This window comes from Ictalurus punctatus, chromosome 21, assembly GCF_001660625.3.
Source record: "Ictalurus punctatus breed USDA103 chromosome 21, Coco_2.0, whole genome shotgun sequence".
Lineage (NCBI taxonomy): Eukaryota > Metazoa > Chordata > Actinopteri > Siluriformes > Ictaluridae > Ictalurus > Ictalurus punctatus.
Window position 1 is genome coordinate 16,830,253 of NC_030436.2, and position 27,248 is coordinate 16,857,500.

Consider the following 27,248-nt stretch of genomic DNA (forward strand, 5'->3'; position numbering starts at 1 on the left):
CCTCTGATACCACAGCGATTTACCAACATATTACATTTTATTTATTTAAGAAAGACACTTATTGCATCTGTTTATTGTTGTTGAATGTCCATGAAAACATCAACAGTTCCATTGCTTTGTTTTGACTTTTAAAAAAACAAAAAAACAAACAAACATGGCTTATAGCAGTTATACTGAGAAACCGCAATAGATTAATTTCTCTGTCCTAAAGACTTTACGCTGTCAATGGAGACTCATGTAAAATCAATCTTCTAACAGAAATCTTGCTGTTATACAAAAACCAATCAAAACTGAGAATTCAACAGCACTGTGGGAGAAGATTTGTTTTTAAGAATTAACATTCAGTGCAGTTGTGATCAGGATGTTTGCTCGCATGGTTATAGACATGACATCAGCACTGGACATATCAGAAGGTCCCTTAAACTTTCAAAAATGAGAACAGACACTTAAAAGTACAGAAAATTAAAAGTTAGTTTAATTACCCGTCATATATACACAACTGGTTCTGTCAGATCAACAGAAATGTGTTTTCAGCCAGATATTAGTTAATGGATTATACAGATATGCCATGTATATCACAATTGACAAACAATGACTCTTCCAGGTGAATTCTATTCTTTGCGGATGCGACATCTTATACAAAGTCTGTGCTGAAATCGTAGGCGTCGTCGTCGTTCTTCTGCGCAGCCAACAGATCGATGTTGAAGGAAGCACGGTTTGTATTTCCTTTCTTCTGGTTACCTACGAGTGAGGAGACGGGTAATAAAATGTTTACCAGCTGCAGAATGACTCGTTAATAAGCGAGCCATTTGAGTTTAATCAGGTGTGTTAAGAATAGGACATGTTTTTTCTTTACTACTTTTTCTTTACTACTTACATGTTTTCTGAGTTTGGGTCTCCTTTGGGTCGGGGGTCTCGATCTAAAATGCGTTTCGAGCATGAGAAAGAAAGAAATTAACACTGGAAAAGAATGAAGAATCTGGATATAAGACAACCGGGTCGTGTTAAGTTCGGCAAGTTAAAGTGGCCAGCGATGGACAAAAGATCAGTAATATTGATGAGTTCAGAGTTGGATTAGTAAGTCATCAAGTATATATGACACAATGGACTCATCATGACTCATCACTTGCACTCATGTCTTGGGACTAAAAGTGCATTTAGCTGGCAGTCTAATCATGTATTTTTACTCTGACGAATCTATAAATTAAAATTGGGGGAATTAAAAAAAGATAAGTACTGTTAAAGCACACCTGTTATGGTTTTGAAACATGTCTAATTTTGTTTTAAAGGTCGCATACAATAGATTTACGTGCTACCACTTAACAGATGTCGAATAGGAAACGCCCACTACCATATCCAGTTTCAGCTCCAGCTGTTTGCGAGCAGCCGATGAGGACCAGAGACGGGGTTTTTTTGTTACAAACCTAGATAGGTTAGTACAGGAAGTAAAGTCTGGAATCACTAACGGCTCGTTTCAGCTGTTCGGAATCACTTCCTGCTTTTGGGAGTCAATAACTCTGTCATGCGCTTTGATTTTTTGAAACTTTGCAGATGTTTTTTTCATTCACAAACAGCTATACAACACACTACATGAAGGGTTATATCTGAAAAACCATAATAGGTGCTCTTTAACAAACTTTAGATGACTTCTAATCTTTTTAACCTGAAAATCGTGAATTCCCAAAACTCAATGTTGTTTATTAGGGCTTTGCTCTAACTATACATTTTGTATTTTTGTTTGATGCCCATAGAACGTCAACATTTTAATCAAACTCGTTCACTTTAAATGCATTCAGGCTTAGTCTTTGAAAGCACACCAACGTACCGTTTGGAAGGTTATTATGGGCTAACTTTTTTTTTTAATCCAGAAAGCAGGCTAGTTAAGACATTGGCAAGAGGAACACAGCATGACTGACCTAAAGCTTAAAAAAAACACTGGGGTATAAAGATCCTTTCATGTCAGGCATTTGATATAATGCTACCTCAAAGCAGTTTACAATGAATGTGTTCGATTTCTGTTAAAAAGAAATAAATTAGGATATAGTGTACGTTGTTATTGTGAACAAGCTGCCAGTACCCAGCCCTACTGTTTATAAATCTGTCCAAGTACCTCCTCGATGTCCTCCACTTCTTCTGTTTCCTCAAGCATGTCATCGTCGTCATCATCATCATCATCATCTTCTTCACCATCTTCATCCCCCTCAATCTCCTCCTCTTCCTCCCCCAGTGTGTGTTTTTCTTCCGGGATTTCACCGACATTCAGAATTCCAGCAGTCATGCCCTTCGAGTTGAACACTATAGTGGCAGAAAGTTTTGGATTTCGCACACCTAAGGTGGGGGGACAGGAAAAACAACCTGAATTAACCTCTACAACAAGCAGATTGACAAAAAAAACTTTCATGAAGCAATAATCTTTCTAAATGAAACATGATCTGAAAAGGCAGAGAGAAAACAGGAGATGGAACGTACGTTTAATAATCTGCTCGTTGGCCATTTTCAATCGGTCCAATTCGACACCCGTCTGCATTTCTGTAACCATGGCTTCAGTGAGGTGTGGAGGGAGGCCCTCTCTCTCTGGTACTTTGCTATAGAAGCTCAGTTTAGCTCTGCCACATAAACACGTACTTCGAATTAAGCAATTATCGGTATAATAATAATAATAATAATAATAATAATAATATTATGTTACTTAAAACACTGGACCAACGTCAACAGATTTGTCGATTCTCGGTCGTTCTTTATAACGAGTGAATACACTTGACTGATTTTACGTCTGAGAATTTCCCTCACAATACTGAATTAAAACTGAACCCTAAACTTTAAACATGTAATACTAGTAAATGCAAAATGAGAAATTAAATATGTAATAATAAAGCAGTGTGTGCACTTCATAGGGCACATCCTTGTTATAAATAAATAAATAACCAACTCACCCGGTCCAGTCGTTGAGAAACACCGTTGCAGCCTGCTCCGTGTTGGGCAGCGCACCTTTCTGCAGCAAGCCACGCTTCTGGGCGAAGAAGGTCAAAAACTCCAGAGAATTTCTGTAGTCGGGGACGTTGTAATGCAACATGATCTGAAGATGAAACATTCAGACTATTTTTTGAATCTGGATGCAGTGATATTATCCTTCTACTAAATGTCACAACATTGTCCAAATAGCTTAAGTAGAAAAGACCAGGAGACTATTCAGTTTCTTTCAGATACTCGGATGTCTGGGAACTGGATTTCTGCAAAGGATTCCTGTTTACTACGGCTGAGACATGCTGCCTGACATCCACACTTTATGTGGTAAGTCAAACCTGAGATAACATTATACAAGTGCAGTGACGGACAGAAGCAGCTTTCTACACAGCTCATAAATAACCAAAACTTATTCCTGGGTAGATCAAACAAAAGGAAGACAAGAACAGGGCACGTCACATTTCTACACAACTCACTTGCTGCTGGTTGCACTGTTTCAATACAGTCTTGACACCGTCGAGAGGACTCTGCTCTTTACTGTCCAACTGCAGACTCCTCAGCACCAGCTTCTCTCCGGAGTTCGAAGGAGCTGCCACTATGGCTGGGCAGTCAATCATCTTCACATTTTTAGAGATGTGCACTTCCTGCATACATCTGGATAAGAAAACGACAAACACAATGCTCAATCCCAGCTTTTATTTAATCTGGGCAGTTTAAAAAAAAAAAAAAAAAAAAAGACGCTTTGAAGCTCAGTGTTGGATTGAATTCAGACTCCATTGGTGATGGTCAGATCAATTCGGTTCATCATGCTTCGTAAAAAGTTTCCCCACAGCAAAAAAGTTCCCAGTCCAGCCACAGGCGCTAATTTCCGTATAAAACCATGCTGGGAAATTAAGGGGTATAGACAACCAACTCCCTGAATCATGTATTTGAATCGAAAATTAAACAATAATGAAGTAAAATTATCATTGAAGATGATTAGGAATATTTCAGCAGTAAAGCTGAGATATCTCGCTCTCTCTACATATATAAATAAAGCCTTAATTGGTTATTTTTTATGCTTCTTTATAACGATAAAGTACTGTTCAGTGATATGGTTTTTATTTGTAAATTGAAACGTCCTAGACTGAATTGGGAACCTCTGACGTCTAGCCCAGATTACAGTAAATAAACTCACTTGGTCAGTCCTGGCTGTACTCCAGCATTACACGCTCGGATGCCTTTTAAAGTGTTAATGATGCTGCTCTTTCCAACATTCGGGAAACCTGAACAAATGCAGATAAATCGCTATTTAAAAACAAGTGCTTATTCCACAGAAACGAATCCTAAAATAAATGTCAATAATCTAAAAAAAGCAATCAGGAAACTCATCGCTTTATGAATCTAGAATCGTAAACACGAGTTCAAATCGACGCCTTACCGACGACACCGACTTTCAGCATAGTCTCACTGCTTTGATTGTCGGCCAAGTGGTTGAGTGTTTGCATGAGAGAATCGCAGCCGAAGGACGCTCCTGCTCGGGTCTGCTCGATGATACAGTTGGCGGCTCTCTGTTTCTTCTCAAGCTAGAACGATCCAACAGATAACAGGATTACGCTCACCAGAAGAATGCTCCGGAAAAAGACACCAAGTTTTGCTGGTTTATACATACCACAGTCCTGTCCTGGAGGTGTGCGGATGATTTGAAGGCAAACGTAGGACACTGCGTTTGAAGAAACTGCACCCAGTTCTGCAGATTGTCTTTGGGCACAAGATCTAAATGGCAGAAAGAATGAAAATAGCTCAGCTTGCTTTCTTTCCTGGTTAGTCTCAACGGCAGGAATTGTGAGGGTGTACCGGTCACACACCGATTTTGTTTAGCACAAACAGCAGCCGTTTCTTCCCCTCGTGTTTTAACACGGCTTCCTCCAGCTGAGGACAGCGGCAGCCCATAGGGTCCCTGGAATCCAGGACTTCCAAGATCACATCAGAGGCCTCAATAACCTATGGAGGACATGACATAACGTAACGAGCACAAACAGCACGTGGACGATTGTCCTGAAATGGAATTTGTTCCCTTACGTAACGACAACGTTATAACACCTTCTGAAAGATCAAAAGCGAGCGAGTTTCACCTTATTCAATTCGCTGCATCTGAACTTCTTTGAGCTTTTCGATTTTGCGACAGCCGCCCTCGCTTCCCTCTGCGCCTTTACTTTCTCCTCCTGGAAAATAAAAAAAGTGACAACGACAGCATAAAAACTCCAGCATAATCACATGAGTAACATCTTATGTTTGCATTTCTCCACTTGGCCAATGTTTTATTTTAATTTTTTATCTAAAGCGACTGACAAGTCAGGCACGTTTCACACACGGAGAAACCCTACGTTCACGTCATCACCGGATTACGATTACGACAAAGCTGCATGCGCGGAACATCTGTTTGGTGCAAAACAAATGGAAACGTAATGACGTAGTTTTGACAATACTGACGTCATAAATACTCCATAGTTTCTAATACTCGTAGGAATTGATTATAAGAAGTAAAAGACCTCTCTGAAACATGCAAATTGGGCTGGCAAGGATAAAGGATTATCTGGATGGTATCCGCCACCCTGTGTAGCCACGCCCCTTCACATAACCATTAAAAGGACTTATTCCCATTTCAGTGATCGTAATATTACCATGAACATTACCAAATCACCTTTTTCACTTTCTTTTTCTTCGCCCGCGTGTCCTCACCGCTTTCTTCTTTACCCTTCTTTCTCTTCTCGGCTCGTTCCTTCTGCTTCGTCAGTCTGTTCTTCTCTTTCAGCTCTTCAAGCTACACCGTGCAGAGAAACCGATGAATCAGTCAGGGAAATAGAACGATACATAATGCACACCAAAAAAAAAAAAACACAACAACCACGGAGTCCCACATGTCATTCAGGTTCCACCTCTTGCTTTCTCTGCTCCGCTTCTCTGAGGACTTCCTCCTTAAATGGTGCGCTGTTCGGGACGCCGATGTCCTTCTTGATCTTCCGTCTGATTCCGCTCTTCTTTGCCTCTTTCCTGACTTTTCTGTGATGTTCTCGAATCTAGTTGAAGGTGGCGAGAAAAAAGATCAGAGCTGTCAAAACTGAACTCAAATGGATGTCTGATGGTCATACAGACCGTAATGTAAGAGTAGAAAGCGTTACTTCATACCCTAACCCTAACAAGTGCACTTAGGGAGGGGGGGGAAAGGGGGCATTTGTGGTGTGATATAAAGCAAAACATGCTGAACCGGTAATTATTAGTGAAACTAACTACATAACCACATTATATATGCAGGGATCTTACCTTTTTCTGGATTTTAAAACGTTTAGCGCAGGACATGCGCTTACTCGCCTTTTTTAACTCTAAAAAAAAAAAAAAAAAAGAAAAATTATGTACTTCATCATTAGCTTCTTAGCTTAGTTAGCTCATACTGTATCATTCACTCTCAAACTAAAACATGGCAAGAATTAATTCAATATATAACGCTTAACCAGATAAACAAAGACATTTTAAAATACAATAAATTCTTCAATGACCCTTAGAGACTCAATTCTGTGATTAATTAATATATATATACATATATATATAACCCCGCTTACTTGGTCGCTTCATGCTTGTCGCTGCCACGCGCTTTCCTTGCACGCGGACCCGATTCTCCGTGCGTTGCTTGTCTCTCTGTCAGTTTCCGGTTCCGCTTGCGCTCGTGCTCGCGCTATAGAATACTGCAAATGGCGTGTGTTTTTCGCACCTGTATTGCGCCGAACCCCGCCTCTATACTATCAGGATTGGTCTACAAGCTGCATGGAACGTTACAGCAGCCTGTGTATTATATATATATATATATATATATATATATATATATATATATATATATATATATATATATATATATATTTACTTTGCATTACTCTGAATTATATATATATATATATATATATATATATATATAAATGATTTCATATCTTTTTTGACAAATGTAGTCATTCTGAAACATGTATAAAAATAGATTATTTAAAGTAAATTAAACTCGTTTTAATTTAATATTTTTTGAATTAATGATTGATTCTCTGAGTGTTTTGTAATTTAGTGTAATATGTATAACTTCTTGCTGTTTGTTATGGTACTAGGATGTCTTCTATCTTCTACTTATTATTATTATTCTTCAGTGGTCAGTTATTATCATCTATATAATGTCACATTAGGACCTACACATTCATTACTTGTTGTTCTTTATATTTAATAAAACATAAAAAAAAATAATACAAATGAAAAATAAAATAATACAAAAAATGTCAATCTAACAACACGCGTTCCCATTTTATTTATAACCGTTGTTTACTTTCTGCGGTTACTATGGTGATAAACGGTGAACGACTTCACAACTGCCCAATCATATGCCGGCTTGACAGTCCGAGCGCCAATCAGAGCGCAGGAGGTGGGATGTCCTGGTATACGGGTGCAAAAAAAATAACGTACTCCAAATGGTTAATTTTTTTCTCTCCCTCGTAATAAATCAATCAGGCTTTTGCGAATGTTTTGCTCACGTTCTCAACGACGGCTGAAAAGAAACTGCAGGTAAGGCTCGTGTAGCGCGGAGAGGGTTTCCCCACCCCCCTACTTCAGCTGGTCACGGTTAGCTAGCACCGCCAGTGTTGAATAGAAAAGCGCCGGTGAAGAACAATCATCGGCTAGCTGCTAGCTCGGGCTACGTCTGAAGGAAGATGCATACTAGCGTACTGGGTAGTGTGCGAGTAATAAATAGTACTGGGGGAAACGGCGCGGTGCTTTGACATGCTATGTAGGACGTTAGTGTGCTGTTCTGGACGTTGCCTTTGTGTTTGTGTACCGTAGCGACGCTGTTTTGGACCTGTCACCCAAACACTTCACTTCAGCCGCACAAAACCCTTCTGCAGCACTAATTATATCAGCTCTGCAAAATCCACAGCTATTAAAAGGTTTATGAAGGTTTTCTGTGCATGCATTTATCTTTGCATAGTAAATATGCATGCATGCATGTGTGCAGCCTTGCACATGAGCCGTTATGGCATGCATCACAAATAAAATCAGTGCATAATGAGACATTTTGTGTCCAGGAAATGATCTAAAGAACCATTCGACTAAAAGGGAAGAAATAATATTAAACACAACATCATGTGTGAAGACACTGTGCACCACTTTACTATTAAAGCCTGCTATAGTCACACCAGGATTTAGAGTACTAATAGGTTGTCTGTACTGATTTAATTGTGGGTAGAGACCAAAAGATTAAGGTTGTTGGTACAAGCAACAGAAATGAGCTTCCTCCTCGAAGAAGCTGAACAATCTGGGAAAGTCGGAAGCAGAGCTGTTGCTCTTCCAAATTCGAGAGGAGACTGTTGATGTGGTTGGGACACCCTGAACGTGTCTCGCCAGAGCCGTATCTTTCATGTCCCACTGGAGATATTATATCACGCAGTTGACTTGCGAACGTCTGGGGATCCCCCTGGAGAAGCTGGAATCTTGTCAGCCACGCCAGGCTAAGTGGAAGGAAAACGAACGAGGACCCCGAGCCGATTCTTTGCAAGCTTCTAATTTTAGCATTTTGTTTTGTATTTTTATCTAGGAACCGTCACCTTCACATTCAGCATGGGCTCTAAGCGGAGGAGGGCCACCTCCCCGTCCAGCAGCGTGAGTGGTGGAGACTTTGAAGACAGCCAGCCGGCGCCGACCTCCTCGTCCAGCCGCAAGAGAAGAAGAACAGCGAACATTCCTACGGTTGATCCTGTGAGCAGCTCGGTGTTGTGCTGGTTTTCCTCATGCAAAGAGGAAATGAAAGATTGTAGGACGTTTCGTTTATTTTACGAGCTTGTTACCGAGTCTCGGCGTATTTACGTTGCGCCGTTTAATGATTCAAACAAAAAAACATTTTAACTACTTTTTTATTTTTATTTATTTGATCTACATGTTCTTCATCTCACATTGGATACAATATAGACCACGGTTGAATTGTTCATTGAAAATATGTATGTAAAAACCTAATCTTGATTTTTAGTGCCTTCATTCAGAATCGTTCAGAAAGTTCAGAACGTGCCGTACTTCTTATCCGTTTCTGGTTACATTCCACGTCGTGGAACATCCCTAAATCATGTTAGTTCCCATTATCACGTTCTCTCGCAAGCTGTTAAGACAACTTATGTTATAGAGAAATCGCAAACTGCACACTCCTCTTTCCTGAAGACTTTTTTACGTGGCAGAAATCATACTGTTACAAAGTGCTGACACTGGAGACTCCTTCTGTAAAAGCCATACAAGTCTCATTGTTAGTCTTTAGTAGGAAAATAATAGATTGAGTGCTTTTACAGTTGTAAAAGAGTGAAGGAAATATAATAATGCAAAAATAAAGAAGGGCTTTAAGGCTTCAGGGTGTTGTATGGGAAAATATGGATACATGAATATGTTTATCCCTAATATTACACTACCTCACTCTAGCTCTGTCCTAGACTAGTTTTATTTTGGCAAATACAGTAGATTTGTCTTACACATGCCGTCTGTCTTCGACCCCTCAGATAGCAGTGTGTCATGAACTTTACAACACTATCAGAGACTATAAGGATGACCAGGGCAGGATGTTGTGCGAACTCTTCATCAGAGCGCCTAAGAGGAGGTAAGACACACACACACACACACACACACACACACACACAAAACTGATCTAATATGTCACTTGATCATTTTAGATCAAGTCATTTTGGCTGAGCTGAAACTGAAACGTTACACCGTGTTAGAAAGAGAACGAAACCGTACACTCAGGATACTGTGCTGGAAAGAGTGAACAATAATCCTCGGCAATTTCTCCCCCAAAGGAACCAGCCCGATTACTACGATGTGGTGTCACAGCCTATCGACATGATGAAGATCCAGCAGAAGCTGAAAATGGAGGAGTACGATGACGTGGAGCAGCTCACTCTCGATTTCCAGCTTCTCTTTAACAACACTAAGACCTACTACAAAGTAAGCCGTCATTCTATAGAGGGTCTATTAGCTACCCTAAAAAATATACAATATATCACTTATACAAAGGCTTAATACTGTGGTTAGATTTCAAGTCATTTCCATTTTTGCTTATTGCAGTTTAAATAGTTATTTTAAATAGCATATATTTAATTATGTCTTAATCCTAATCAATATAAATAAAGTAAACATAATTTAAACATAACAGTATTGGTAAGCTTACCTAAAAAAAAAAAAAGGCTGCCATAATATTATATCTATGTATATGTATACGTATGTATGTATACTTGTATCCGTGTGTGTGTGTGTATGTATGTATGTGTGTGTGTGTATATATATATATATATATATATATATATATATATATATATATATATATATATGTATATATGTATATATATATATGTATATATGTATATATATATGTATATATGTATATATATATATATATATATATATATATATATATATATATATATATATATATATATATATATGTGTATATGTGTGTGTGTGTGTGTGTATGTATATATACATATGTATATATACATACATATATATGATGATACCTTATGCCAGAATTATTGGCACCCTTCCTGAAAAATCTATGAAATGATTAACACTTTAGCATCGTAAACTACAATGTTAAGTCATCTTCTGTAATTATGTTTCTCCCACAAAGCACAAAATTTCAAACTTAATCATATTTAAATACTGTAGTTAAGGTGTAATACAATTATTTTAGTTGAATAATTACAATTTCGAACAAAAATAATTGTGAATATAATTTATTATTATTTGATTACTTTATATTATATAATTGTATTATTATTTGAAATAATCGTATCTATTATTCAATCATTATTGTGCACCCCTGGTTGGAAGAGTGAGCTCTAGACATATTTTCTCATTATTTTGAATATGGGACATAAAATGATGTGATAGGATATGACTAAATAAAAAATGTAAAAATTTAAAAAGCCAATCCTGTCCTGTTCTGTCCAGCCTGAAACCCCAGAATACAGAGCTGCTTGTAAGTTATGGGACCTTTACATTCGCACCAAGAATGAGTTTGTGCAGCGAGGAGACTATGACGAAGATGATGATGACGGTGACGATGCGCGAGAAACTCCAGGAGGTGCCATGGAAGACGAGGCGAGAGTGGACAGAGAACATTTTCAAATTGTGTTTAAGATGATGCGAATAAAACAGTGGCGTGTGAGCTTGAGTAACGAGTTGTGTCCGGTTCTTCCTCAGGCTGCAGCCAGTCTTAAGGAGGTTCTGGAGCAGCTGCTCGACACGGTGTTGAAACACGGTGAACACGGACGACTAGTCAGCGAACTCTTCCAGAGACTTCCTTCTAAAATAGTAGGAATCTAATATAATAATGATATAATATTATACTATATAACGTATTTTCACCGTTTTGCTTGATTCATTTGCAGCAATATCCTGATTATTACGCTATTATCAAAGAGCCAATAGATCTCAAGGCAATTGCACAAAGGATACAGGTATCTGTAATACAAATTTCATGGAACATATTTAACAACATTTAATTTCCTCTGAAATAAGATCTATTTCTTTTCTAGATTGGCTACTACAAAAGCGTGAATCATATGTCCAAGGACATTGACCTGCTAGTCAAAAATGCTAAAACATACAATGAACCTGGTTCCCAGGTGTTCAAGGTAATGTATAATGTATGAATACATTATAAGCACTTTTATCATTATAAAAAGCAATACATCACTCCCCCGAAGCTCATTATTTTCTTATAACAGTACTTTTTTTTTTATTATTCAGCAGTATTTTATTCCTCTTATACCACAGCAATTTACCACATCATTTAATTTATAGTTTTATATTTATTAAAAGAATGGCACTGTACTTTATATCCATTTATAGTTACATTTAATGTTGAGGAACAGCTGCAAAACAAGTTCATTCCTGTTATTGCTTATGTTACAGCATCTATAAACAGATGTTCCTTCACCAACCTCTTTTATCTTTTGAAGTTAATAGGACAAAAAAAATGGAGCTTGTTATGTTCATGAGAAACAAGAAAACTGCAAAGACCTCTGTCCTGAAGATTATTTCCTTGGTGGGAAAACTTAATGTTGCAAAGCGCAGGCACTGGAGACTCCTTCCAGACATGTTAAATAAATGTCTCCTTGATTCAATGATTATTTGTTTTGTTTTTTTTGTTAAAAAACATTTGTTTTTATTCTGTTTATTAACAAGCTTAGATTGTGACTATTTGCCATACAAGACACTGTAAACTAGTCGTTACTATAGAAACAATACCGTATCAGAAGAAGTGCATTAATGTGAACCTCTGATTTAAAACTTGCAAAAGTTTTTTTTTTCTTATTTCCGTTCTAGAAAATTAGTCAACAGCGCTGGGACAATGTACAGTGGTGCTTGAAAGTTTGGTGAAGCCTTGAGTGTTTTACATTTCTGCATAAATATGACCTAAAACATCATCAGATTTTCATCCTAAAAGTCGATAAAGAGGACCCACTTAAACAAATGAGACAAAATATTATACTTGGTCATTTATTTATTCAGGGAAATTATCCAATATTACATAACTGTGAGTGGCAAAAGTATGTGAACATTTGCTTTCAGTATCTGGTGTGACCCCCTTGTGCTGCAGTAAATGCAACTAAACATTTCCGGTAAGTGTTGATCAGTCCTGCTTATCGGCTTGGAGGAATTTTGTCCCGTTCCTCAGAACAAAACAGCTTCAACTCTGGGATGTTGGTGTGTTTCCTCACATGACCTGCTTGCTTCAGGTCCTTCCACAACATTTCTATTGGATTAAGGTCAGGACTTTGACTTGGGCATTCCAAAACATCAAATTTATTCTTCTTTTACCAAATTCAAAACATCAAATTTATTCTTCTTTTCTTTCATTTGGTAGATTTCTCTTGAGATTCAGATCATGGACAGATGTCCTGAAATTTTCCTTTAGAATTCGCTGGTATAAATCAGAACTCAATGTTCCATCAATGATGTCAAGTCGCCCTGGCCCAGATGCAGCAAAACAGGCCCAAACCATGATACTACCACCACCATGTTTCACAGGTGGGATAAGGAACTTCTCATTTAAACCAAAAATCCTATTTTGGTCTCATCCGTCCACAAAACATTTTTCCAGTAGCCTTCTGGCTTGTCCACAGGATCTTTAGCAAACGGCAGACAGGCAGTAACGTTCTTTTTGGAGAGTGGTGGCTTTCTCCTTGCAACCCTGCCATCCAGACCGTTGTTGTTCAGTGCTCTCCTGATGGTAGACTCATGAATATTAGCCAATGTGAGAGAGGCCTTTAGTTGCTTAGAAGTTACTCTGGGTTCCTTTGTAACCTCGTGGACTATTACACGTCTTGTTCTTGGAGTGACCTTTGTTGGTCGATCACTCCTTGGGACGGTAACAGTGGTCTTCAATTTCCTCCATTTGTACACAGTCTGTCTGACTGTGGATTGGTGGAGAACACACTCTTTAGAGACAGCTTTGTAACCTTTTCCAGCCTGATGAGCATCAACAACTCTTTTTATGAGGACCTCAGAAATCTCCTTTGTTCATGCCATGATACACTTCCACAAATGTGTTGTGAAGATCAGACTTTGATAGATACCTGTTCTTTAAATAAAACATGTCGTTCACTTTCACCTGATTGTCATTCCACTGATTGAAAACACCCGACTCTAATGTCACCTTCAAATTAACTTCTAATCCTAGAGCTTATATGTAATATCGGGTCATTTTCCTCAATAAATAAATGATCAAGTATAATATTATTGTCTCATTTGTTTTGATCTCTTTATCTACTTTTAGGACTTATGCGAAAATCCGATGATGTTTTAGGTCGTATTTATGCAGAAATATAGAACATTCTAAAAGGTTCACAAACTTTCAAGCACCACTGTATAATTACAAATCCGATACTGAGATTGTTAAGTGAATCTTTGGGCAAAGCAGAATAATGTGTCATAATGAACCTACAGGACGCAAACACGATCAAAAAGGTATTTTCTCAGAGGAAGATGGAGCTCGAGCACATGGAGCCTATAAAAAGCAGCATCCGCATCAGGTTAGTTCCTCCAAACACGTGTTTCTTCTCTACCTGTAATGCAGGAAGCCGACAGAGACTGACCGGTGCAGAAAACTTTGTATGCAATAGTGTTTTGTTTTGTTTTGGCTTAATTAGGAACAGAAAATCTGTGCACGGAGACAGACTCTCCTCAATTACCATGGCTTTACAGTACGGTTCAGAGAGTGATGAAGATGGCATCCTCACAGGTATCTTCCTCCTGATTACTGGCTATTATTGGTTTACAATTACAGCAGGGCATTTTAATACATAGACTTTTAATTCGCTCTGGATAAGGGTGTCTGCCGAATGCCATAATTATAAATGTAATTACTTTTAATTTTGTTTTATACATTGCACATACAGCTGTATGATTTCTACAGCTTGAGAAGGACCCCTTTTACAGTTCACATTTTAGCTGTCTAACACAGTATATTAGAAATTGGGAAGAAAACTGGAAATTAAACAATACATACAAGCTTCAAGTGCAGACTAAATTCAGCTTTAATCTGAGTGTATGTACTTCCAAATTTGCCAGATGGGGTATGAATTACAGCACTTTTCATGTGATCCCCCTCCACGAGTAATTGCACAGTTGGGTGCACAGCTGTTCCCAGGCAAGATGTGTGTTATTCCATCATTATTTCACTTACATATAAGCAGATTAAAGGTCTAGCGGCATTTGCGTTTGGAATCTGTTGCTATTAGCTCTCAATATGAAGTCCAAAGAGCTGTCATTGCTGGTGAACCAAACCATTATTAGGCGGTAAAATTCAAACAAACCCATTCAGAAAGATGAGCCAAAACATTAGGTGTGGCCAAATCGACTATTTGGTACATTCTTAAAACGAAAGAATGCACTGATGAGCTCAGGAACACTAAATGGCCCAGACTGTGGTGGATGACAGAGGAATATTTCCCCTGGTGAAGAAATCCTTCACAACAGTTGGCCCTTCAGAACACCCTCTAGGAGGTAGGCATACTGTATCTGTATTAAAGTCAACAATCAAGAGAAGACTTGATTACCAGAGTAAATACAGGGGGTTTACTACAGTAAAGACGACAACCATTGGTAAGCCTCAAAAGACCAGATTAGAGTTTGCCATAACGTTTTAAACAGACTATACAGTTTTGGAAAAGCATCCTATGGAGAGATGAGACAAATATAACCGTATATAACGGAAAACTTCACCTTATCAACAATTAGACATTTCTCTGTTAAATTACAACTCTTTGCAAGTCAACAAGAGTTCAAATGTCCCACCCACAATGTTGTAATTATGGTTGTAAAAGAGTTTCATAAGGTTTTAAAAGCTCTCCATGTGATAAATACTGTGCCTGTACCGCTCTCATCCTAGGCTCTGTGCATTATGACGAGGGCGAATCAGAGGCTGAGAGCATCCACTCCAACATGGACATGTCCAATCCCATCTTCCAGATGTACGAGGCTATACGAGGCGGCAGGAACAGTCAAGGGCAGCTCATAGCTGAGCCTTTTCTTCAGCTGCCCTCCAGGAAGGACTACCCAGACTACTACCAGCAGATTAACCAGCCCATCTCCCTCCAGCAGATTCGGTATGGTCGGGCTGAAGATGGAGAATATAAATAATATAGCATAAAATAGGAATCGTAATTGCACCACCCAATAGGAACTCATGTATATTACTTATTATAGTTGATGTCTGTTATTCGGGGACGCATTATCATGCATAGCTGTTGATTTTTCGTATACCGTGGTTTATGTTAATGCTGTTGTAATCTGGCTAGGCCTTGTGCCATCACTAGAGGGAGGTAGAGAGCAAGCAGAAACATTGCTAGACCAGGTTCTGCCACCTGAGGGAGCCAGAGGGCACCGTCTTAATTAGTATAATCCGTAGTAATTGCCTCCACCTGTGCCTTTGTCTGTTTAAGGAGAGCTCTCCACTTGTTCAGTGCTCAGTCAATCTTGCTACAGGCTGGTGCGCAATTCTTAGTTGGCAACCGCTGGTAATAGTTTCTTGGGTACATCATGGTAATTTCTTTGGCTTCACTACCCAACTCTCAAGTGCCCTAAGCTCTCAGTTTATGTACATATATAAAACATATTCCACTTCAATTCAGTTATTTATATAGTGCTTTTAACAATGGAAGATATCCCAAAGCTGCTTTATAGAAATCCAGATTTAGATGACCAAGCCAGGTTGTGATCAATAGGATCAGTAAACCACTGTAGGACAGGAATGGGAATCGAGAAAGGCTTCCAAATGTTGCTAATGCCGAAGTTTCTTTCTGAATAGTACTGTAATGCATCCTATACTTGTACAACATCAGCCCCAGTGTCACATGCTTGTGTCAACCTCTAGTTTAAAAGGACTCATAAAGTCAGGAGCAGCAAGAACAGGAGCACAACACAGAGCATTCACACTGTCAAAAGCTTTCTGACAGTTACTAGTCCAGTCATATTCAACATGAATTTTTTTAAGCAGTGCCATAGATTCTCAATGGGAATCAGATCTGGACAGCTGTCCTTCTTGTGTTCAGCGATAAGATGAAGAACAATGAATACGAGAGCGTGGAGCAGATGGACGCTGATCTGAATTTGATGTTTGAAAACGCAAAGCGCTACAACGTCTCCAACTCCCACATCTACAAACGGGCTCTGAAACTGCAGCACATTCTTCAGGTTCTCTCCCTAAATTGTTTCCCATTTTCTTTTGTCTGTAGAACGTTTGCTGTCAGTCAAGCTCAACGTCAAGCTGATTGACTCACTCGGCATTAGTTTTTACAATTAATTTCAATCTAAAGGCATGTCTGTGTGTTTTTAGCTGAAAAGGAAAGAGCTAGGAAGGCGAGAGGATGAGGATGGCGACAGTATGCTGTCCTCCACCCTGTCAGATGGCAGCACCACCAAACGCAAGAGGTACAATCGTTCAGAATATATACAAATTTCAGTAAAGACTTGTTGTGTCCTTATAAGTCCTAGCATAGTAATTAAATAATACAGTTCCATAATGCAGTTCAAACGTTCTTTGTTTAAAAAAAAAAAAAAAAATTGAGGTCCAAACTATTGGAATTCTGTTTTTTTGTTTAGTTTTTTTCTTCACGTTGTTGTCCTACAATAAATGTCCTGCAGTTATAAAAAGAACACAAAGAAGAACCGTTTGAAGTCTCTGTACCAGGCCGTGACCGAGGCTCGAGAACTGGGTACCGGTCGTAGACTCTGTGACTTATTCATGGTCAAACCTTCTAAGAAAGACTATCCAGACTACTACAAGATCATACTCGAGCCCATGGACCTGCGCACTATAGAGCACAACATCCGCGCAGACAGATACGCCAACGAGGATGCCATGGTGGAGGACATGAAGCTGATGTTCCGCAATGCCAGACACTACAATGAAGAAGGCTCACAGGTGGACTATAAATGAAACAGATTGCAATGACAAAGCAGCGGTGGCCATAAAGTCTAGGCTCTAGACACTAGTCTCGATGTAATCAGCTATGCTAGGAATAGGATTGGGAAAAAGTAAGGAATAAAACATGTTGTTCGAGGAAAATAATCGTTGACCAGGTTGTGTGATGCGGCGTTACACGGAGCAGTGTTACTTTTACCACTCTGAAGTCGATCCATTTTCTATAAGTGTTTTATTCCTTTAACACCACAACAATTCGCCAATGATTACCATATTTATTGATTAAAGAACAACACGTCGTAGTTTTTATCCATTTATAATTGCATCATTTATTCACCAGCCTCTCTTTTTATCTCGAGAGAAAAAAACACAGCTTGTCAGAAACCAGAAAGCGCAAAATCCTCTCTCCTGAAGATTTTTCATGTTGTAAAACTTAGTTACAAAGCTCTGTCACCGGAGACTCCCTCCCTAAATGTTAAATGAATGCCGCTTAGAAAAAGTTTTTTTTTTTTTTTAAATATTGTAACGCCGGTTATACTTTATGTATTAGAATATCCGGAACTACTGTCATAACTGCTGTTACAGAAAATGAGACAATACCTTCTGAATGAATAATCAGATTCGAGGATTCAACAGCGATGCACGTTGTATGAAATGTATTACTGTGTTATTAATTTATCATGTGAACTCTTGGTTGTGCTAATCTCACATGCTGGTTTATCTGTAGGTGTATAATGATACTAACACCCTGGAAAAGATTATGCGGGAGAAAAAACGAGAACTCGGGCCTGCACCAGAAGACGAAGACATCATCTCACCAAAACTCAAAATAAGTATGTTACTCTGGCACGCACAAAACAAAAAAAGAAAAAAGACAGATTGTTTACCGCGCCTTATTTGTTTATCTGTGTATTTGTTAAAGGTCTACAGTTTGTAATAGAAGTAGATCAAATACACATACAAAAAAAAAAGCGAGGAAGTGTTTGTGTTTATCGGCTTGAGGAGCTGAGCATGACACCAGGAATATACCTTAAAGATACAGTTTGTTATTTTAAAAAGTGTTTTATAGACCTGTAATAATTTGCAGCAATGCTTTAGAATTGTTGTGATTTGTAATCTATGTAGTGGATCTGGCTAGTTTCTTCATTTCAGACCTCTGTTTGAATTTTTCTAGCCCAGAAATAGACTTCAACAACATCTGATATCTATTTAATCTCATACCCGACAGAATGATTTAACAAAATAACTTGCGAAATTTAGTATACATCATTTATAGTCGAGATTATACTATCTAGTCTTCACAAGAAAGAATATGTTAACAGCCACGATAGTAAATGTTTAAAAACTTAGTCATCTTTTATGTAATTCCAGGAAAGAGTGGCATCTCCCCAAAGAAGTCCAAATACCTGACGCCTCTGCAGCAGAAACTGAACGAGCTCTATGAGGCGGTGAAGAACTACACAGACAAGCGAGGCCGACGCCTCAGCACCATCTTCCTGCGTCTGCCGTCCCGATCCGAACTGCCGGACTACTACCTGGCCATCAAGAGGCCTATAGACATGGAGCGGGTCAAAAGCCACATGCTGGCCAACAAGTACCAGGACGTGGACGCTCTAGTTGAGGACCTTGTGCTGATGTTTAACAACGCGTGTACCTATAACGAGCCTGAGTCGCTCATCTACAAAGATGCTCTGGTGCTTCACAAGGTCCTTCTGGAGACCAGGAGGGACTTGGAAGGAGGTGACGACTCCAACGTTCCAGACGTGCCTCGCCTCATCCAGGATCTGATTCGCAGCCTCTTCGTTTCAGTTCTGGGTCACCAGGATGACGAAGGTCGTTGCTACAGTGACTCGTTGGCCGAGGTCGCAGCCGAGGACCCAGCCAATCCCGACAGGCCTCGGCTGAACTTCGAGATCGTACGGGCTAATGTGGAGAAAGGGTGCTACAAGAGGTTGGATGTCTTCCAGGACCACATGTTTGAAGTGCTAGAGAAGGCCAGGAGAATGCATAGGTAAGGTTCCATAATCATTAGCGCCTTTTATTTATTCCCTTAGGTTTGTTTGAAATGCTGATAAAGAAATGGATTCCTTCACAGGACGGACTCTGAGATCTTTGAGGATGCGGTGGAGCTACAGCACTTCTTAATCCGGATCAGAGATGAACTGTGTAAGAACGGAGAGATCCTGCTCAGCCCGGCACTCAGCTACACCTCCAAACACTTGCACAGTGATGTGGAGAAGGAGAAGAAAGAGAAGCTGCCCAAAGAGTTTGAGGAAGACAAGCTCAAAAGGGAGGAGGAGAAAAAAGGTATGACAAGCCTTTGCCTTACTGAGGAACTGTAATCTGTGTATTTACTATTTGAATTAGTATCTGCAGTTTTCTTGTGGCTTTGTGCTTTTCACTCTTTGTGGGTGTTTTAGCATCATGAAATGGATTATTGCAAGAAAACTATCATTCAGTATGGGAACAATCATATGTCATCACTATTTCTCTTAAATTTTCCACACCAGAAGCAGAGAAAAGTGAGGAATCATCTGCCGGGACTTGGCAGGGAGGCCTCCAGCGCACCTACAGCCAGGACTGCAGTTTTCGTGACAGAATGTATCACGTAGGGGACTACGTCTATGTAGAGCCTGCTGAGGCGAACCTCCAGCCCCACATCGTCTGCATAGAGCGCCTCTGGCAGGACGACACAGGTACTACACTCACAGGATGTGGATTACGTCAGGAAAACAATAGGACATTTGTGTGAAATCCTATGAGTAGGCTGGTATAGATTAAAGCTAGATTAAAGATACTTGTTATTAATATGAAGTAAGATATCAATAGGATTGAAGTGAGATCTTGAGGGTTTTTTTTCCCCCTGTAGGAGAGAAATGGCTTTATGGCTGCTGGTTTTACAGACCCAATGAGACTTTCCATCTCGCCACACGCAAATTTCTGGAGAAGGAAGTCTTCAAAAGCGACTACTACAATAAAATTCCCGTTAACAAAATTCTGGGCAAATGTGTTGTCATGTTTGTTAAGGTAGGCTCTTTTGACTGGGTTGTATATCCTTGCTGATAATGAAAAAGCAGAATGCTTGAACATTTTTCTCTATCTGTTTACTGTCCCTGCTGTTCTGTTTTATGATTATTCAGGAATACTTCAAGCTCAGCCCGGAGGGCTTTAGACCCGAGGACGTGTTTGTCTGCGAGTCCCGTTACTCAGCCAAAACCAAGTCGTTCAAAAAGATCAAGATGTGGACCATGCCTCTGAGCTCGGTCAAGTTCATCCCTCGGGACGTGCCGTTGCCGGTGGTCCGGGTGGCGTCCATGTTTGCACCGAAACCAGAAAGCGAGAAAGCTGCCGAGCCGACAGAGGACAACAAAATTGTAGCCTCGGTTATTGATAAGGTGATAATCGGAAATGAGATGCAACAGAAATTAATATTCATGACTGTGCGATGATCAGAATACGATTTGTCTTTTTTTTGTTTTTTTTCTTTCTTGCTACGGTCGCCTCTGGATTGCTCGTTAGGGACCTACAGAAAATCTAGATCATTCCAGATCATTTGTTCATTTAACAAATGAACAAACATATAAACCATGAAATAAACCCCAGCTTCCTGACATGCTGGGGTATGGGAAGAAAAGAATTTCACTCTGTTGTAATGTATATGTGATCAATAAAGACTCGTTATCATTATCATGAAGTACAACAATTACAACTCGTCCAACTAGGCGCATAAGTAGCTACCCATGTGATTGCAGCGTGAATAATAAAAATGTTGATTTGTGTGCAGGAGAAGGAGGACGTCCCTGTGGAGATGAGCAACGGTGAGCCGGGCTGTCAGTATTACGATCAGCTCTGCTATAACGACATGTGGCTCAAAGTGGGAGACTGCGTCTACATCCGCTCTCACGGCCTAGTGCGCCACCGTGTGGGCAGGTAGAGCGTTAACTCAAACGCACAGACTTGATGTTTAGTACATTTGAAGTCTTTCATGGCTTTATGGCTTCTCATAAGCCTCATGCGATTACAGGCAGAAATTTTGATTTTGAAAGTGCCTTTGTGCTTGTGTGTGATGCGACAGGATCGAGAAAATGTGGGTGCGGGACGGGGCCGCCTACTTTTTCGGGCCCATCTTCATCTATCCCGAGGAGACCGAACACGAGCCCACCAAGATGTTCTATAAAAAAGAGGTGTTTCTAAGCAATCTCGAGGAGTCCTGCCCCATGACCTGCATTACTGGTATCCTTTACTGCTCTGTCTCTGATTGTTTCACTAAATTACAGCTGTTCAGTGAAACGATCCGTAGTTTGCCCAAAAATATTTTCATTCTAGTAGAAAACGCTGTCCCATACCTGGCTTGTCTGCTCCTCAGGGAAGTGCGCAGTGTCTTCATTTAAAGACTACCTGTCGTGCCGTCCGACCGAAGTGCCTGAAGATGATGTGTTGCTGTGTGAGAGTCGCTACATTGAGAGCGAGAAGCAGATGAAGAAGTTTAAAGGGCTGAAGCGATTCTCTCTTTCCGCCAAAGTAGTGGAGGATGAAATCTATTATTTTAGGTGAGTTCCCTTTATTATGTAAGGAATAAAACATGAAGGCCAAGGTCGATTTTTTTTTTTTTTTTCTCTCTCCTTACAACAGCATATCCCGTAGTGTTTTATTCCTCTTCCTCTACAGCAATTTGCCAGTGATTGCAATCTTGAATAATAAAAGAACAGCATACTTTTTTATCTGTTTATAATTAAGTTTAATGTTGCGGAACATCCACAAAGCAGATTACCTCCTGTTATCATTTAAAACAGTCTTTGCTTCACAAGCTTCACAAGTCTTTCTCTCACTCCTGTATCAAAAAACCTAAAATCACAGCTTTACTTCTGATCGTTACAACGCACTGACACTGGAGACTCCTTCCCAAAAAAAAATGCTAAATAAACATGTCATAGACAACTTCAACATATCAACAGTTACACATGGTTTTAATCTGTTTATATGGAGAGTCCTTGTAAATGAGCTGTTACTATAGAAATGCCAACTTATTATAACAAGTGCATTAATGCAATGACTGCTGTTGTAGAAAATGAATCAATACCTGATTATATTTGAGAATGGTGTAAATAATGTAATGTAATGTAAATAATCTTAATGATGTAAATAATGCTATAATTGTTAAATGAAAAAAAAAATCGGTCACTTCACATCTGTTTCTGCGACAGGAAGCTGATCGTGCCTCAGAAGGAACCGTCTCCGCTGCTGGACAAGAAGATTGAGGAGCTGGAGGCCAAGTTTGCCGACATGACAGACGAAGAGCTGGAAGACCTGGGTGATGACGATGGGGATGGCTTGGACGGCCAGGGAATGTCTCAGCTCCAGACGCCGCTACACAGTGATCTGGAGATGTTGTCATACACACCGATACAGGTCACTGGCACATGTTCTAACTAGATATCGACGGATATAGATTTTTTATAACAGATACCGATATTTGCATGTTTATGTGCTCGATAACCGATATTTATTTATTGTTTTACTTCTGTTTTTGACACAGTGATAACACCACTGAACTGAACAAAGCATTTTATTTGCCAATTTCACTTCCTCCTTCCTTCCTCCATACAAAACAAAACTCTTATTTATACACCAATAAATAGAGGGGTCTGAAAGAGTGCAAAAAATTAAAAACGCTATAAAAAGTGCACTGTTACTAATGTTTTGTAACACATCTAATTTGTACATTAAGGGCTGCTATAGCAGTCCTGTGCGCAATTCTTAAAACGCACACAAGATGGCGCTGATTATTAGTGGCTCCGATATTTAAAAAACTATAGCCGATTATGGAAAAATGCTTAAATATCAGGAAAAATAACGATAAAACCGATTATCGGTCGATCTCTAGTTCTAACCAAATCAAGAAAGATTACACGGAGTGCATCAGTGAATCAGTGCATCAGTGAATGAATAAATTATATATGTAGGGATGTCCATCGTAACTTGTTTTTTGTCGTACAGTCCACACCAAAATCCTTTAAGGGCCTGTCAAAGAAAGAGGGCGCGAAGAGGAAGATCAACATGAGCGGTTATATCCTGTTCAGCAGCGAGATGCGGGCGGTGATCAAGGCCCAGCACCCGGACTTCTCTTTCGGTGAGCTCAGCCGTCTCGTGGGCACCGAGTGGAGAAATCTGGAGTCGGCCAAGAAAGCTGAGTATGAAGGTGAGACGCCATTGAAATGAGGTAGTGAAAAAGGTAGTGTATGTGAACAAGGAGATAAAACTAGTCTCCAGCACTGCAGCTATGGTACTATTATACTAAATAGGTTGTATTATACTATGTTCTGTTCACATCGAAATGGACCATTTATATTTACTAAAAATTAAGCGATACTAAACAGCTATATCTTTTATTAAAATCTTATTTATGTTACTGATTAGGCCATTGTAATTCTGAAGCAAACAAATATACAGTATCTCACAAAAGTGTGAGGTCTCTAACATCCACCAGCTCCGTGCTGTTGTCATGGAGGAGTGGAAGAGGACTCCAGTGGCAACCTGTGAAGCTCTGGTGAACTCCATGCCCAAGAGGGTTAAGGCAGTGCTGGAAAATAATGGTGGCCACACAAAATATTGACACTTTGGGCCCAATTTGTACATTTTCACTTAGGGGTGTACTCACTTTTGTTGCCAGCGGTTTAGACATTAATGGCTGTGTGTTGAGTTATTTTGAGGGGACAGCAAATTTACACTGTTACACAAGCTGTACACTCACTACTTTACATTGTAGCAAAGTGTCATTTCTTCAGTGTTGTCACATTAAAAGATATAATCAAATATTTACAAAAATGTGAGGGGTGTACTCACTTTTGTGAGATACTGTATGTATACTACATATAATTGTAATATTAGTATTAAAGTTATATTGACATAGCAATTTAAAAATGACTATTTACAAAAAAGAATTTAGGAGAATTGTTTTGTAGCGCGAGGTTAAATTGAAGTTTGAAGTATTGTGTATAGTTTTTTTGTCCGTTTTTATTTTTTTTTATCAAACGTAAAAATTTGAACTCAAAAGGTCATTTTATTTTATTATCCCATTCCCTTCCTCTCTTATTTTCATACACACCTGACCTCAGGAATCCCAAGCATTAAAAAAATTCCAGATCAGAACCTGAAGATTAAACATTCAGGGTCAATTTCATGTGTGTTTCAGAAAGGGCAGCCAAAGTGGCGGAGCAGCAGGAGCGTGAGAGAGCAGCTCAGCAGCAGAACTCCCCGAGAGCAGGTACCCCAATAGGGGCGCTCATGGGGGTGGTGCCCCCTCCGAGCCCTATGGGGATGCTTAACCACAGCATGACGCCTATGGCAGGTAACCCCTCTCAGCTGCGCTGGTGGAAACACCACACTGGTGCCACACAGAGCCGCAATGAGAAGCCTAACTGCTAACACACTTTCTTTTCTCCAGTCATTCCAGTCCCTGTTTTCTCTTAATTCATACTGAATAATTTGCCTCTGATTGACTGTAATATTGAATGCAGCACCATGCTTCCACTGTATTAAAAATCTCCTACTCTTAGTTAATCTTTTAGTTAATCTGTTGCATGTGCATGAGTTGTATCAACAGACATAACCCTTAGCTGTTTTATTTTATCATCCCTGAGACAATTTGTTTTCTTTTGTTAGACTCAGCACATGATTTCTTTCTCCATAAGTTAGCTGCATGTCTTACTGATGCATGGATTTATTTTTTTTGTGTGTGTTGCCATCTTCCTTCCTTTCACGCCCCAAAGGCATGATGGGTAGCCTTCTTCGGCCACCCATGCTGCCGCTGCCAGGTCCAATTGATGGCTTTGTTAGCATGGCTGGCATACCGCCACATTTGCTGCCTGTCTTACACCGCCATCTCCCGTCGGGCATGTACAGCTTCCCTGGCATGCCGTACCTGGGTAAGGACAGCCACATGCCCACTCCACCTGTGCAGTTGCTTCCTGTCTGCCTCTCGAACTCAAACTGGAGGGGCTACCTGTACCATAGGCTCAGGGGCTTGAATACAAGCATCAATATATATCATAATCTAGCATGATAGTCAGATATTTTCCAGTAGCACACTGTAAGCACCAAACATTTTGTAAATCAGTGCTGCAACTGCCACCAGGTTTTAAACCTGATTTTCTTTAAGAGCTCTGGTTGAGTTCACTTTTGTAGGTGAAGTTAATCGCAAATATACACTGAGTCAGTGCTGTTATTCAGTGTGTGTGTTTGCTGCAACTGCTTTCCCAGGTATGAATGGAATGGGCCCTGGATCTGCAGGAAACCCCTATGGAGCCCAGGTAAATATGAATTAAACGATTTGACAGACCATTAATATATAATTAACATCATTATACTATCTGTCTATCTATATATGTATCTATAGCTATATCTATCTATCTATCTATCTATCTATCTATCTATCTATCTATCTATCTCTCCCTATCTATCTACCTATCTATCTATAGATAGATAGATAGGTAGAGAGAGAGAGAGAGAATAGTTATATATATATTTTTTTAGATTTAGAGACAATAAGGACTTTGTTAGCAATATGTAAAGTTACATTTTATGGTCTGTTAGAGCCACTCCTAAGAGAAGGACAGAAAGGAAGAAAACGAAAAAAGGAAATGGAAGAAAAAAATGAAACAGAAGAACAGATCAAAAACAATGAACAGTTTGATGGTAAAATAGGAACGAATATACTTTGGGGGGGGGGGGGGGGGATGAGATCAATACAAAGAGAGAACTTCCACAGTTTTATTTATTTGATATGTTTGTAGAGTTGCTATACTTTTATAGCTTTTTCTTCAACTCCTTTTCATTTGCACTTCATGGATCACTTTTATGAAGGTCTTATTTTAGATCATTGTATATTTAGGGGGTGGGGCTTCATATTAAGCGATTAATTTCCATAGAAAATTCACGGTTCGATACATGGTACAGACACGACTCTTCACATGGTGCAACAAAGCACTCACAGGTCAACACGCAGGTCATGTAAAAGGTCAGATCCCCACAAAACCAATAGAAGAGCAGTAAGCGTGTCAGTTCAGTGGTTTCTTCTTTTTTTTTTTAGCACTACTTATTCCTGCCCAAAACAAATAAGCTAAATAAATAACCTTAGTATACATAGTCCAGTCTAAAAATTGAGATATATATACTTTTCCAAGAATGGCCCCCAAAATTGTTTCAGGAATGAGGATTTTCACTCCATATTTTGATTATAAGCATTAGCAGTGAATTACAGTGAAGTATCTCCCACTTTATCATGCACCTCTGTTCAGTACACATTTCGGAGCCTGTGTGTGTTTCTATAGACAGGCATGATCGGGGCCAATCAACAGGCCCCGCCCCCTTACCCAGGACAAGGCCAGGTAGGCCAGCCCTCCCTCCAACAGCCCTCCACCCCGATATTCGTGGCTCCTCCACCGAAACCACAACGGCTCCTCCACTCTGAGGCCTACCTGAGGTACATGGAGGGGCTCAACGCAGAGTCGTCTACTGTCAGCAAATGGGACCAGACGTTGTCAGGTGAGGGCACACAATATTTTCTGACATCAGTCTACAACTTTTCCGTCACGATTCGAATCCGGATGTAGACTCCGATCCCTAATGAGCAGGTCAGAGGAGACAGTGGTGAGGAAAACTCCGTGAGACGACATGAGGAATCAAAGCATAAGGGAACCCATCAGACACCAGATATTGGGATGGTAAATCATTATAATATGCAGGTGTAGAAAGTGTGATGAAAGGATGTTCAGTATGAACAGATATTGATTAACGGTCCTGTGATGAG

The 27,248-nt window shown here is 39.7% G+C and overlaps 2 protein-coding genes across 7 annotated transcripts in view; one reads left to right on the forward strand and one right to left on the reverse strand.

Moving 5' to 3' along the window:
* Positions 1 to 453: 453 nt before the first annotated feature.
* Positions 454 to 6,673, reverse strand: gnl3 (guanine nucleotide binding protein-like 3 (nucleolar)). Its single transcript, XM_017450817.3, has 15 exons — positions 6,564 to 6,673; positions 6,268 to 6,326; positions 5,883 to 6,023; positions 5,648 to 5,767; positions 5,079 to 5,168; positions 4,812 to 4,947; positions 4,616 to 4,719; positions 4,385 to 4,529; positions 4,142 to 4,229; positions 3,441 to 3,618; positions 2,934 to 3,076; positions 2,470 to 2,606; positions 2,111 to 2,328; positions 878 to 920; positions 454 to 741 (listed from the first exon to the last, which is right to left on the reverse strand). The coding sequence occupies exons 1-15, from the start codon at positions 6,574 to 6,576 to the stop codon at positions 635 to 637; spliced, it is 1,722 nt and encodes a 573-aa protein (XP_017306306.1). The 5' UTR covers positions 6,577 to 6,673; the 3' UTR covers positions 454 to 634.
* Positions 6,674 to 7,409: 736 nt separating this feature from the next.
* pbrm1 (polybromo 1) overlaps positions 7,410 to 27,248 on the forward strand; it is a 21,012-nt gene continuing 1,173 nt past the window's right edge. The window contains exons 1-29 of one of the 6 annotated variants that reach the window (XM_047149371.2): positions 7,410 to 7,539; positions 8,567 to 8,727; positions 9,510 to 9,607; positions 9,807 to 9,954; positions 10,960 to 11,109; positions 11,212 to 11,322; positions 11,400 to 11,468; positions 11,547 to 11,645; positions 13,963 to 14,048; positions 14,166 to 14,257; positions 15,407 to 15,623; positions 16,569 to 16,710; positions 16,853 to 16,947; positions 17,161 to 17,440; positions 18,168 to 18,273; positions 18,812 to 19,451; positions 19,536 to 19,747; positions 19,951 to 20,136; positions 20,310 to 20,467; positions 20,581 to 20,835; positions 21,225 to 21,370; positions 21,516 to 21,673; positions 21,807 to 21,990; positions 22,645 to 22,849; positions 23,438 to 23,639; positions 24,633 to 24,788; positions 25,210 to 25,365; positions 25,700 to 25,749; positions 26,770 to 26,983. In XM_047149371.2, coding sequence (XP_047005327.1) covers positions 8,590 to 8,727; positions 9,510 to 9,607; positions 9,807 to 9,954; positions 10,960 to 11,109; positions 11,212 to 11,322; positions 11,400 to 11,468; positions 11,547 to 11,645; positions 13,963 to 14,048; positions 14,166 to 14,257; positions 15,407 to 15,623; positions 16,569 to 16,710; positions 16,853 to 16,947; positions 17,161 to 17,440; positions 18,168 to 18,273; positions 18,812 to 19,451; positions 19,536 to 19,747; positions 19,951 to 20,136; positions 20,310 to 20,467; positions 20,581 to 20,835; positions 21,225 to 21,370; positions 21,516 to 21,673; positions 21,807 to 21,990; positions 22,645 to 22,849; positions 23,438 to 23,639; positions 24,633 to 24,788; positions 25,210 to 25,365; positions 25,700 to 25,749; positions 26,770 to 26,983 — 4,753 coding nt within the window. In that variant the 5' untranslated portion in view covers positions 7,410 to 7,539; positions 8,567 to 8,589. Of the gene's footprint in view, positions 7,540 to 8,566; positions 8,728 to 9,509; positions 9,608 to 9,806; positions 9,955 to 10,959; positions 11,110 to 11,211; positions 11,323 to 11,399; positions 11,469 to 11,546; positions 11,646 to 13,962; positions 14,258 to 15,406; positions 15,624 to 15,975; positions 16,060 to 16,568; positions 16,711 to 16,852; positions 16,948 to 17,160; positions 17,441 to 18,167; positions 18,274 to 18,811; positions 19,452 to 19,535; positions 19,748 to 19,950; positions 20,137 to 20,309; positions 20,468 to 20,580; positions 20,836 to 21,224; positions 21,371 to 21,515; positions 21,674 to 21,806; positions 21,991 to 22,644; positions 22,850 to 23,437; positions 23,640 to 24,632; positions 24,789 to 25,209; positions 25,366 to 25,699; positions 25,750 to 26,769; positions 26,984 to 27,248 lie in introns of those variants that run through there. The other 5 variants (XM_017450642.3, XM_053674010.1, XM_047149373.2 and 2 more) reach the window with 5 other exon arrangements.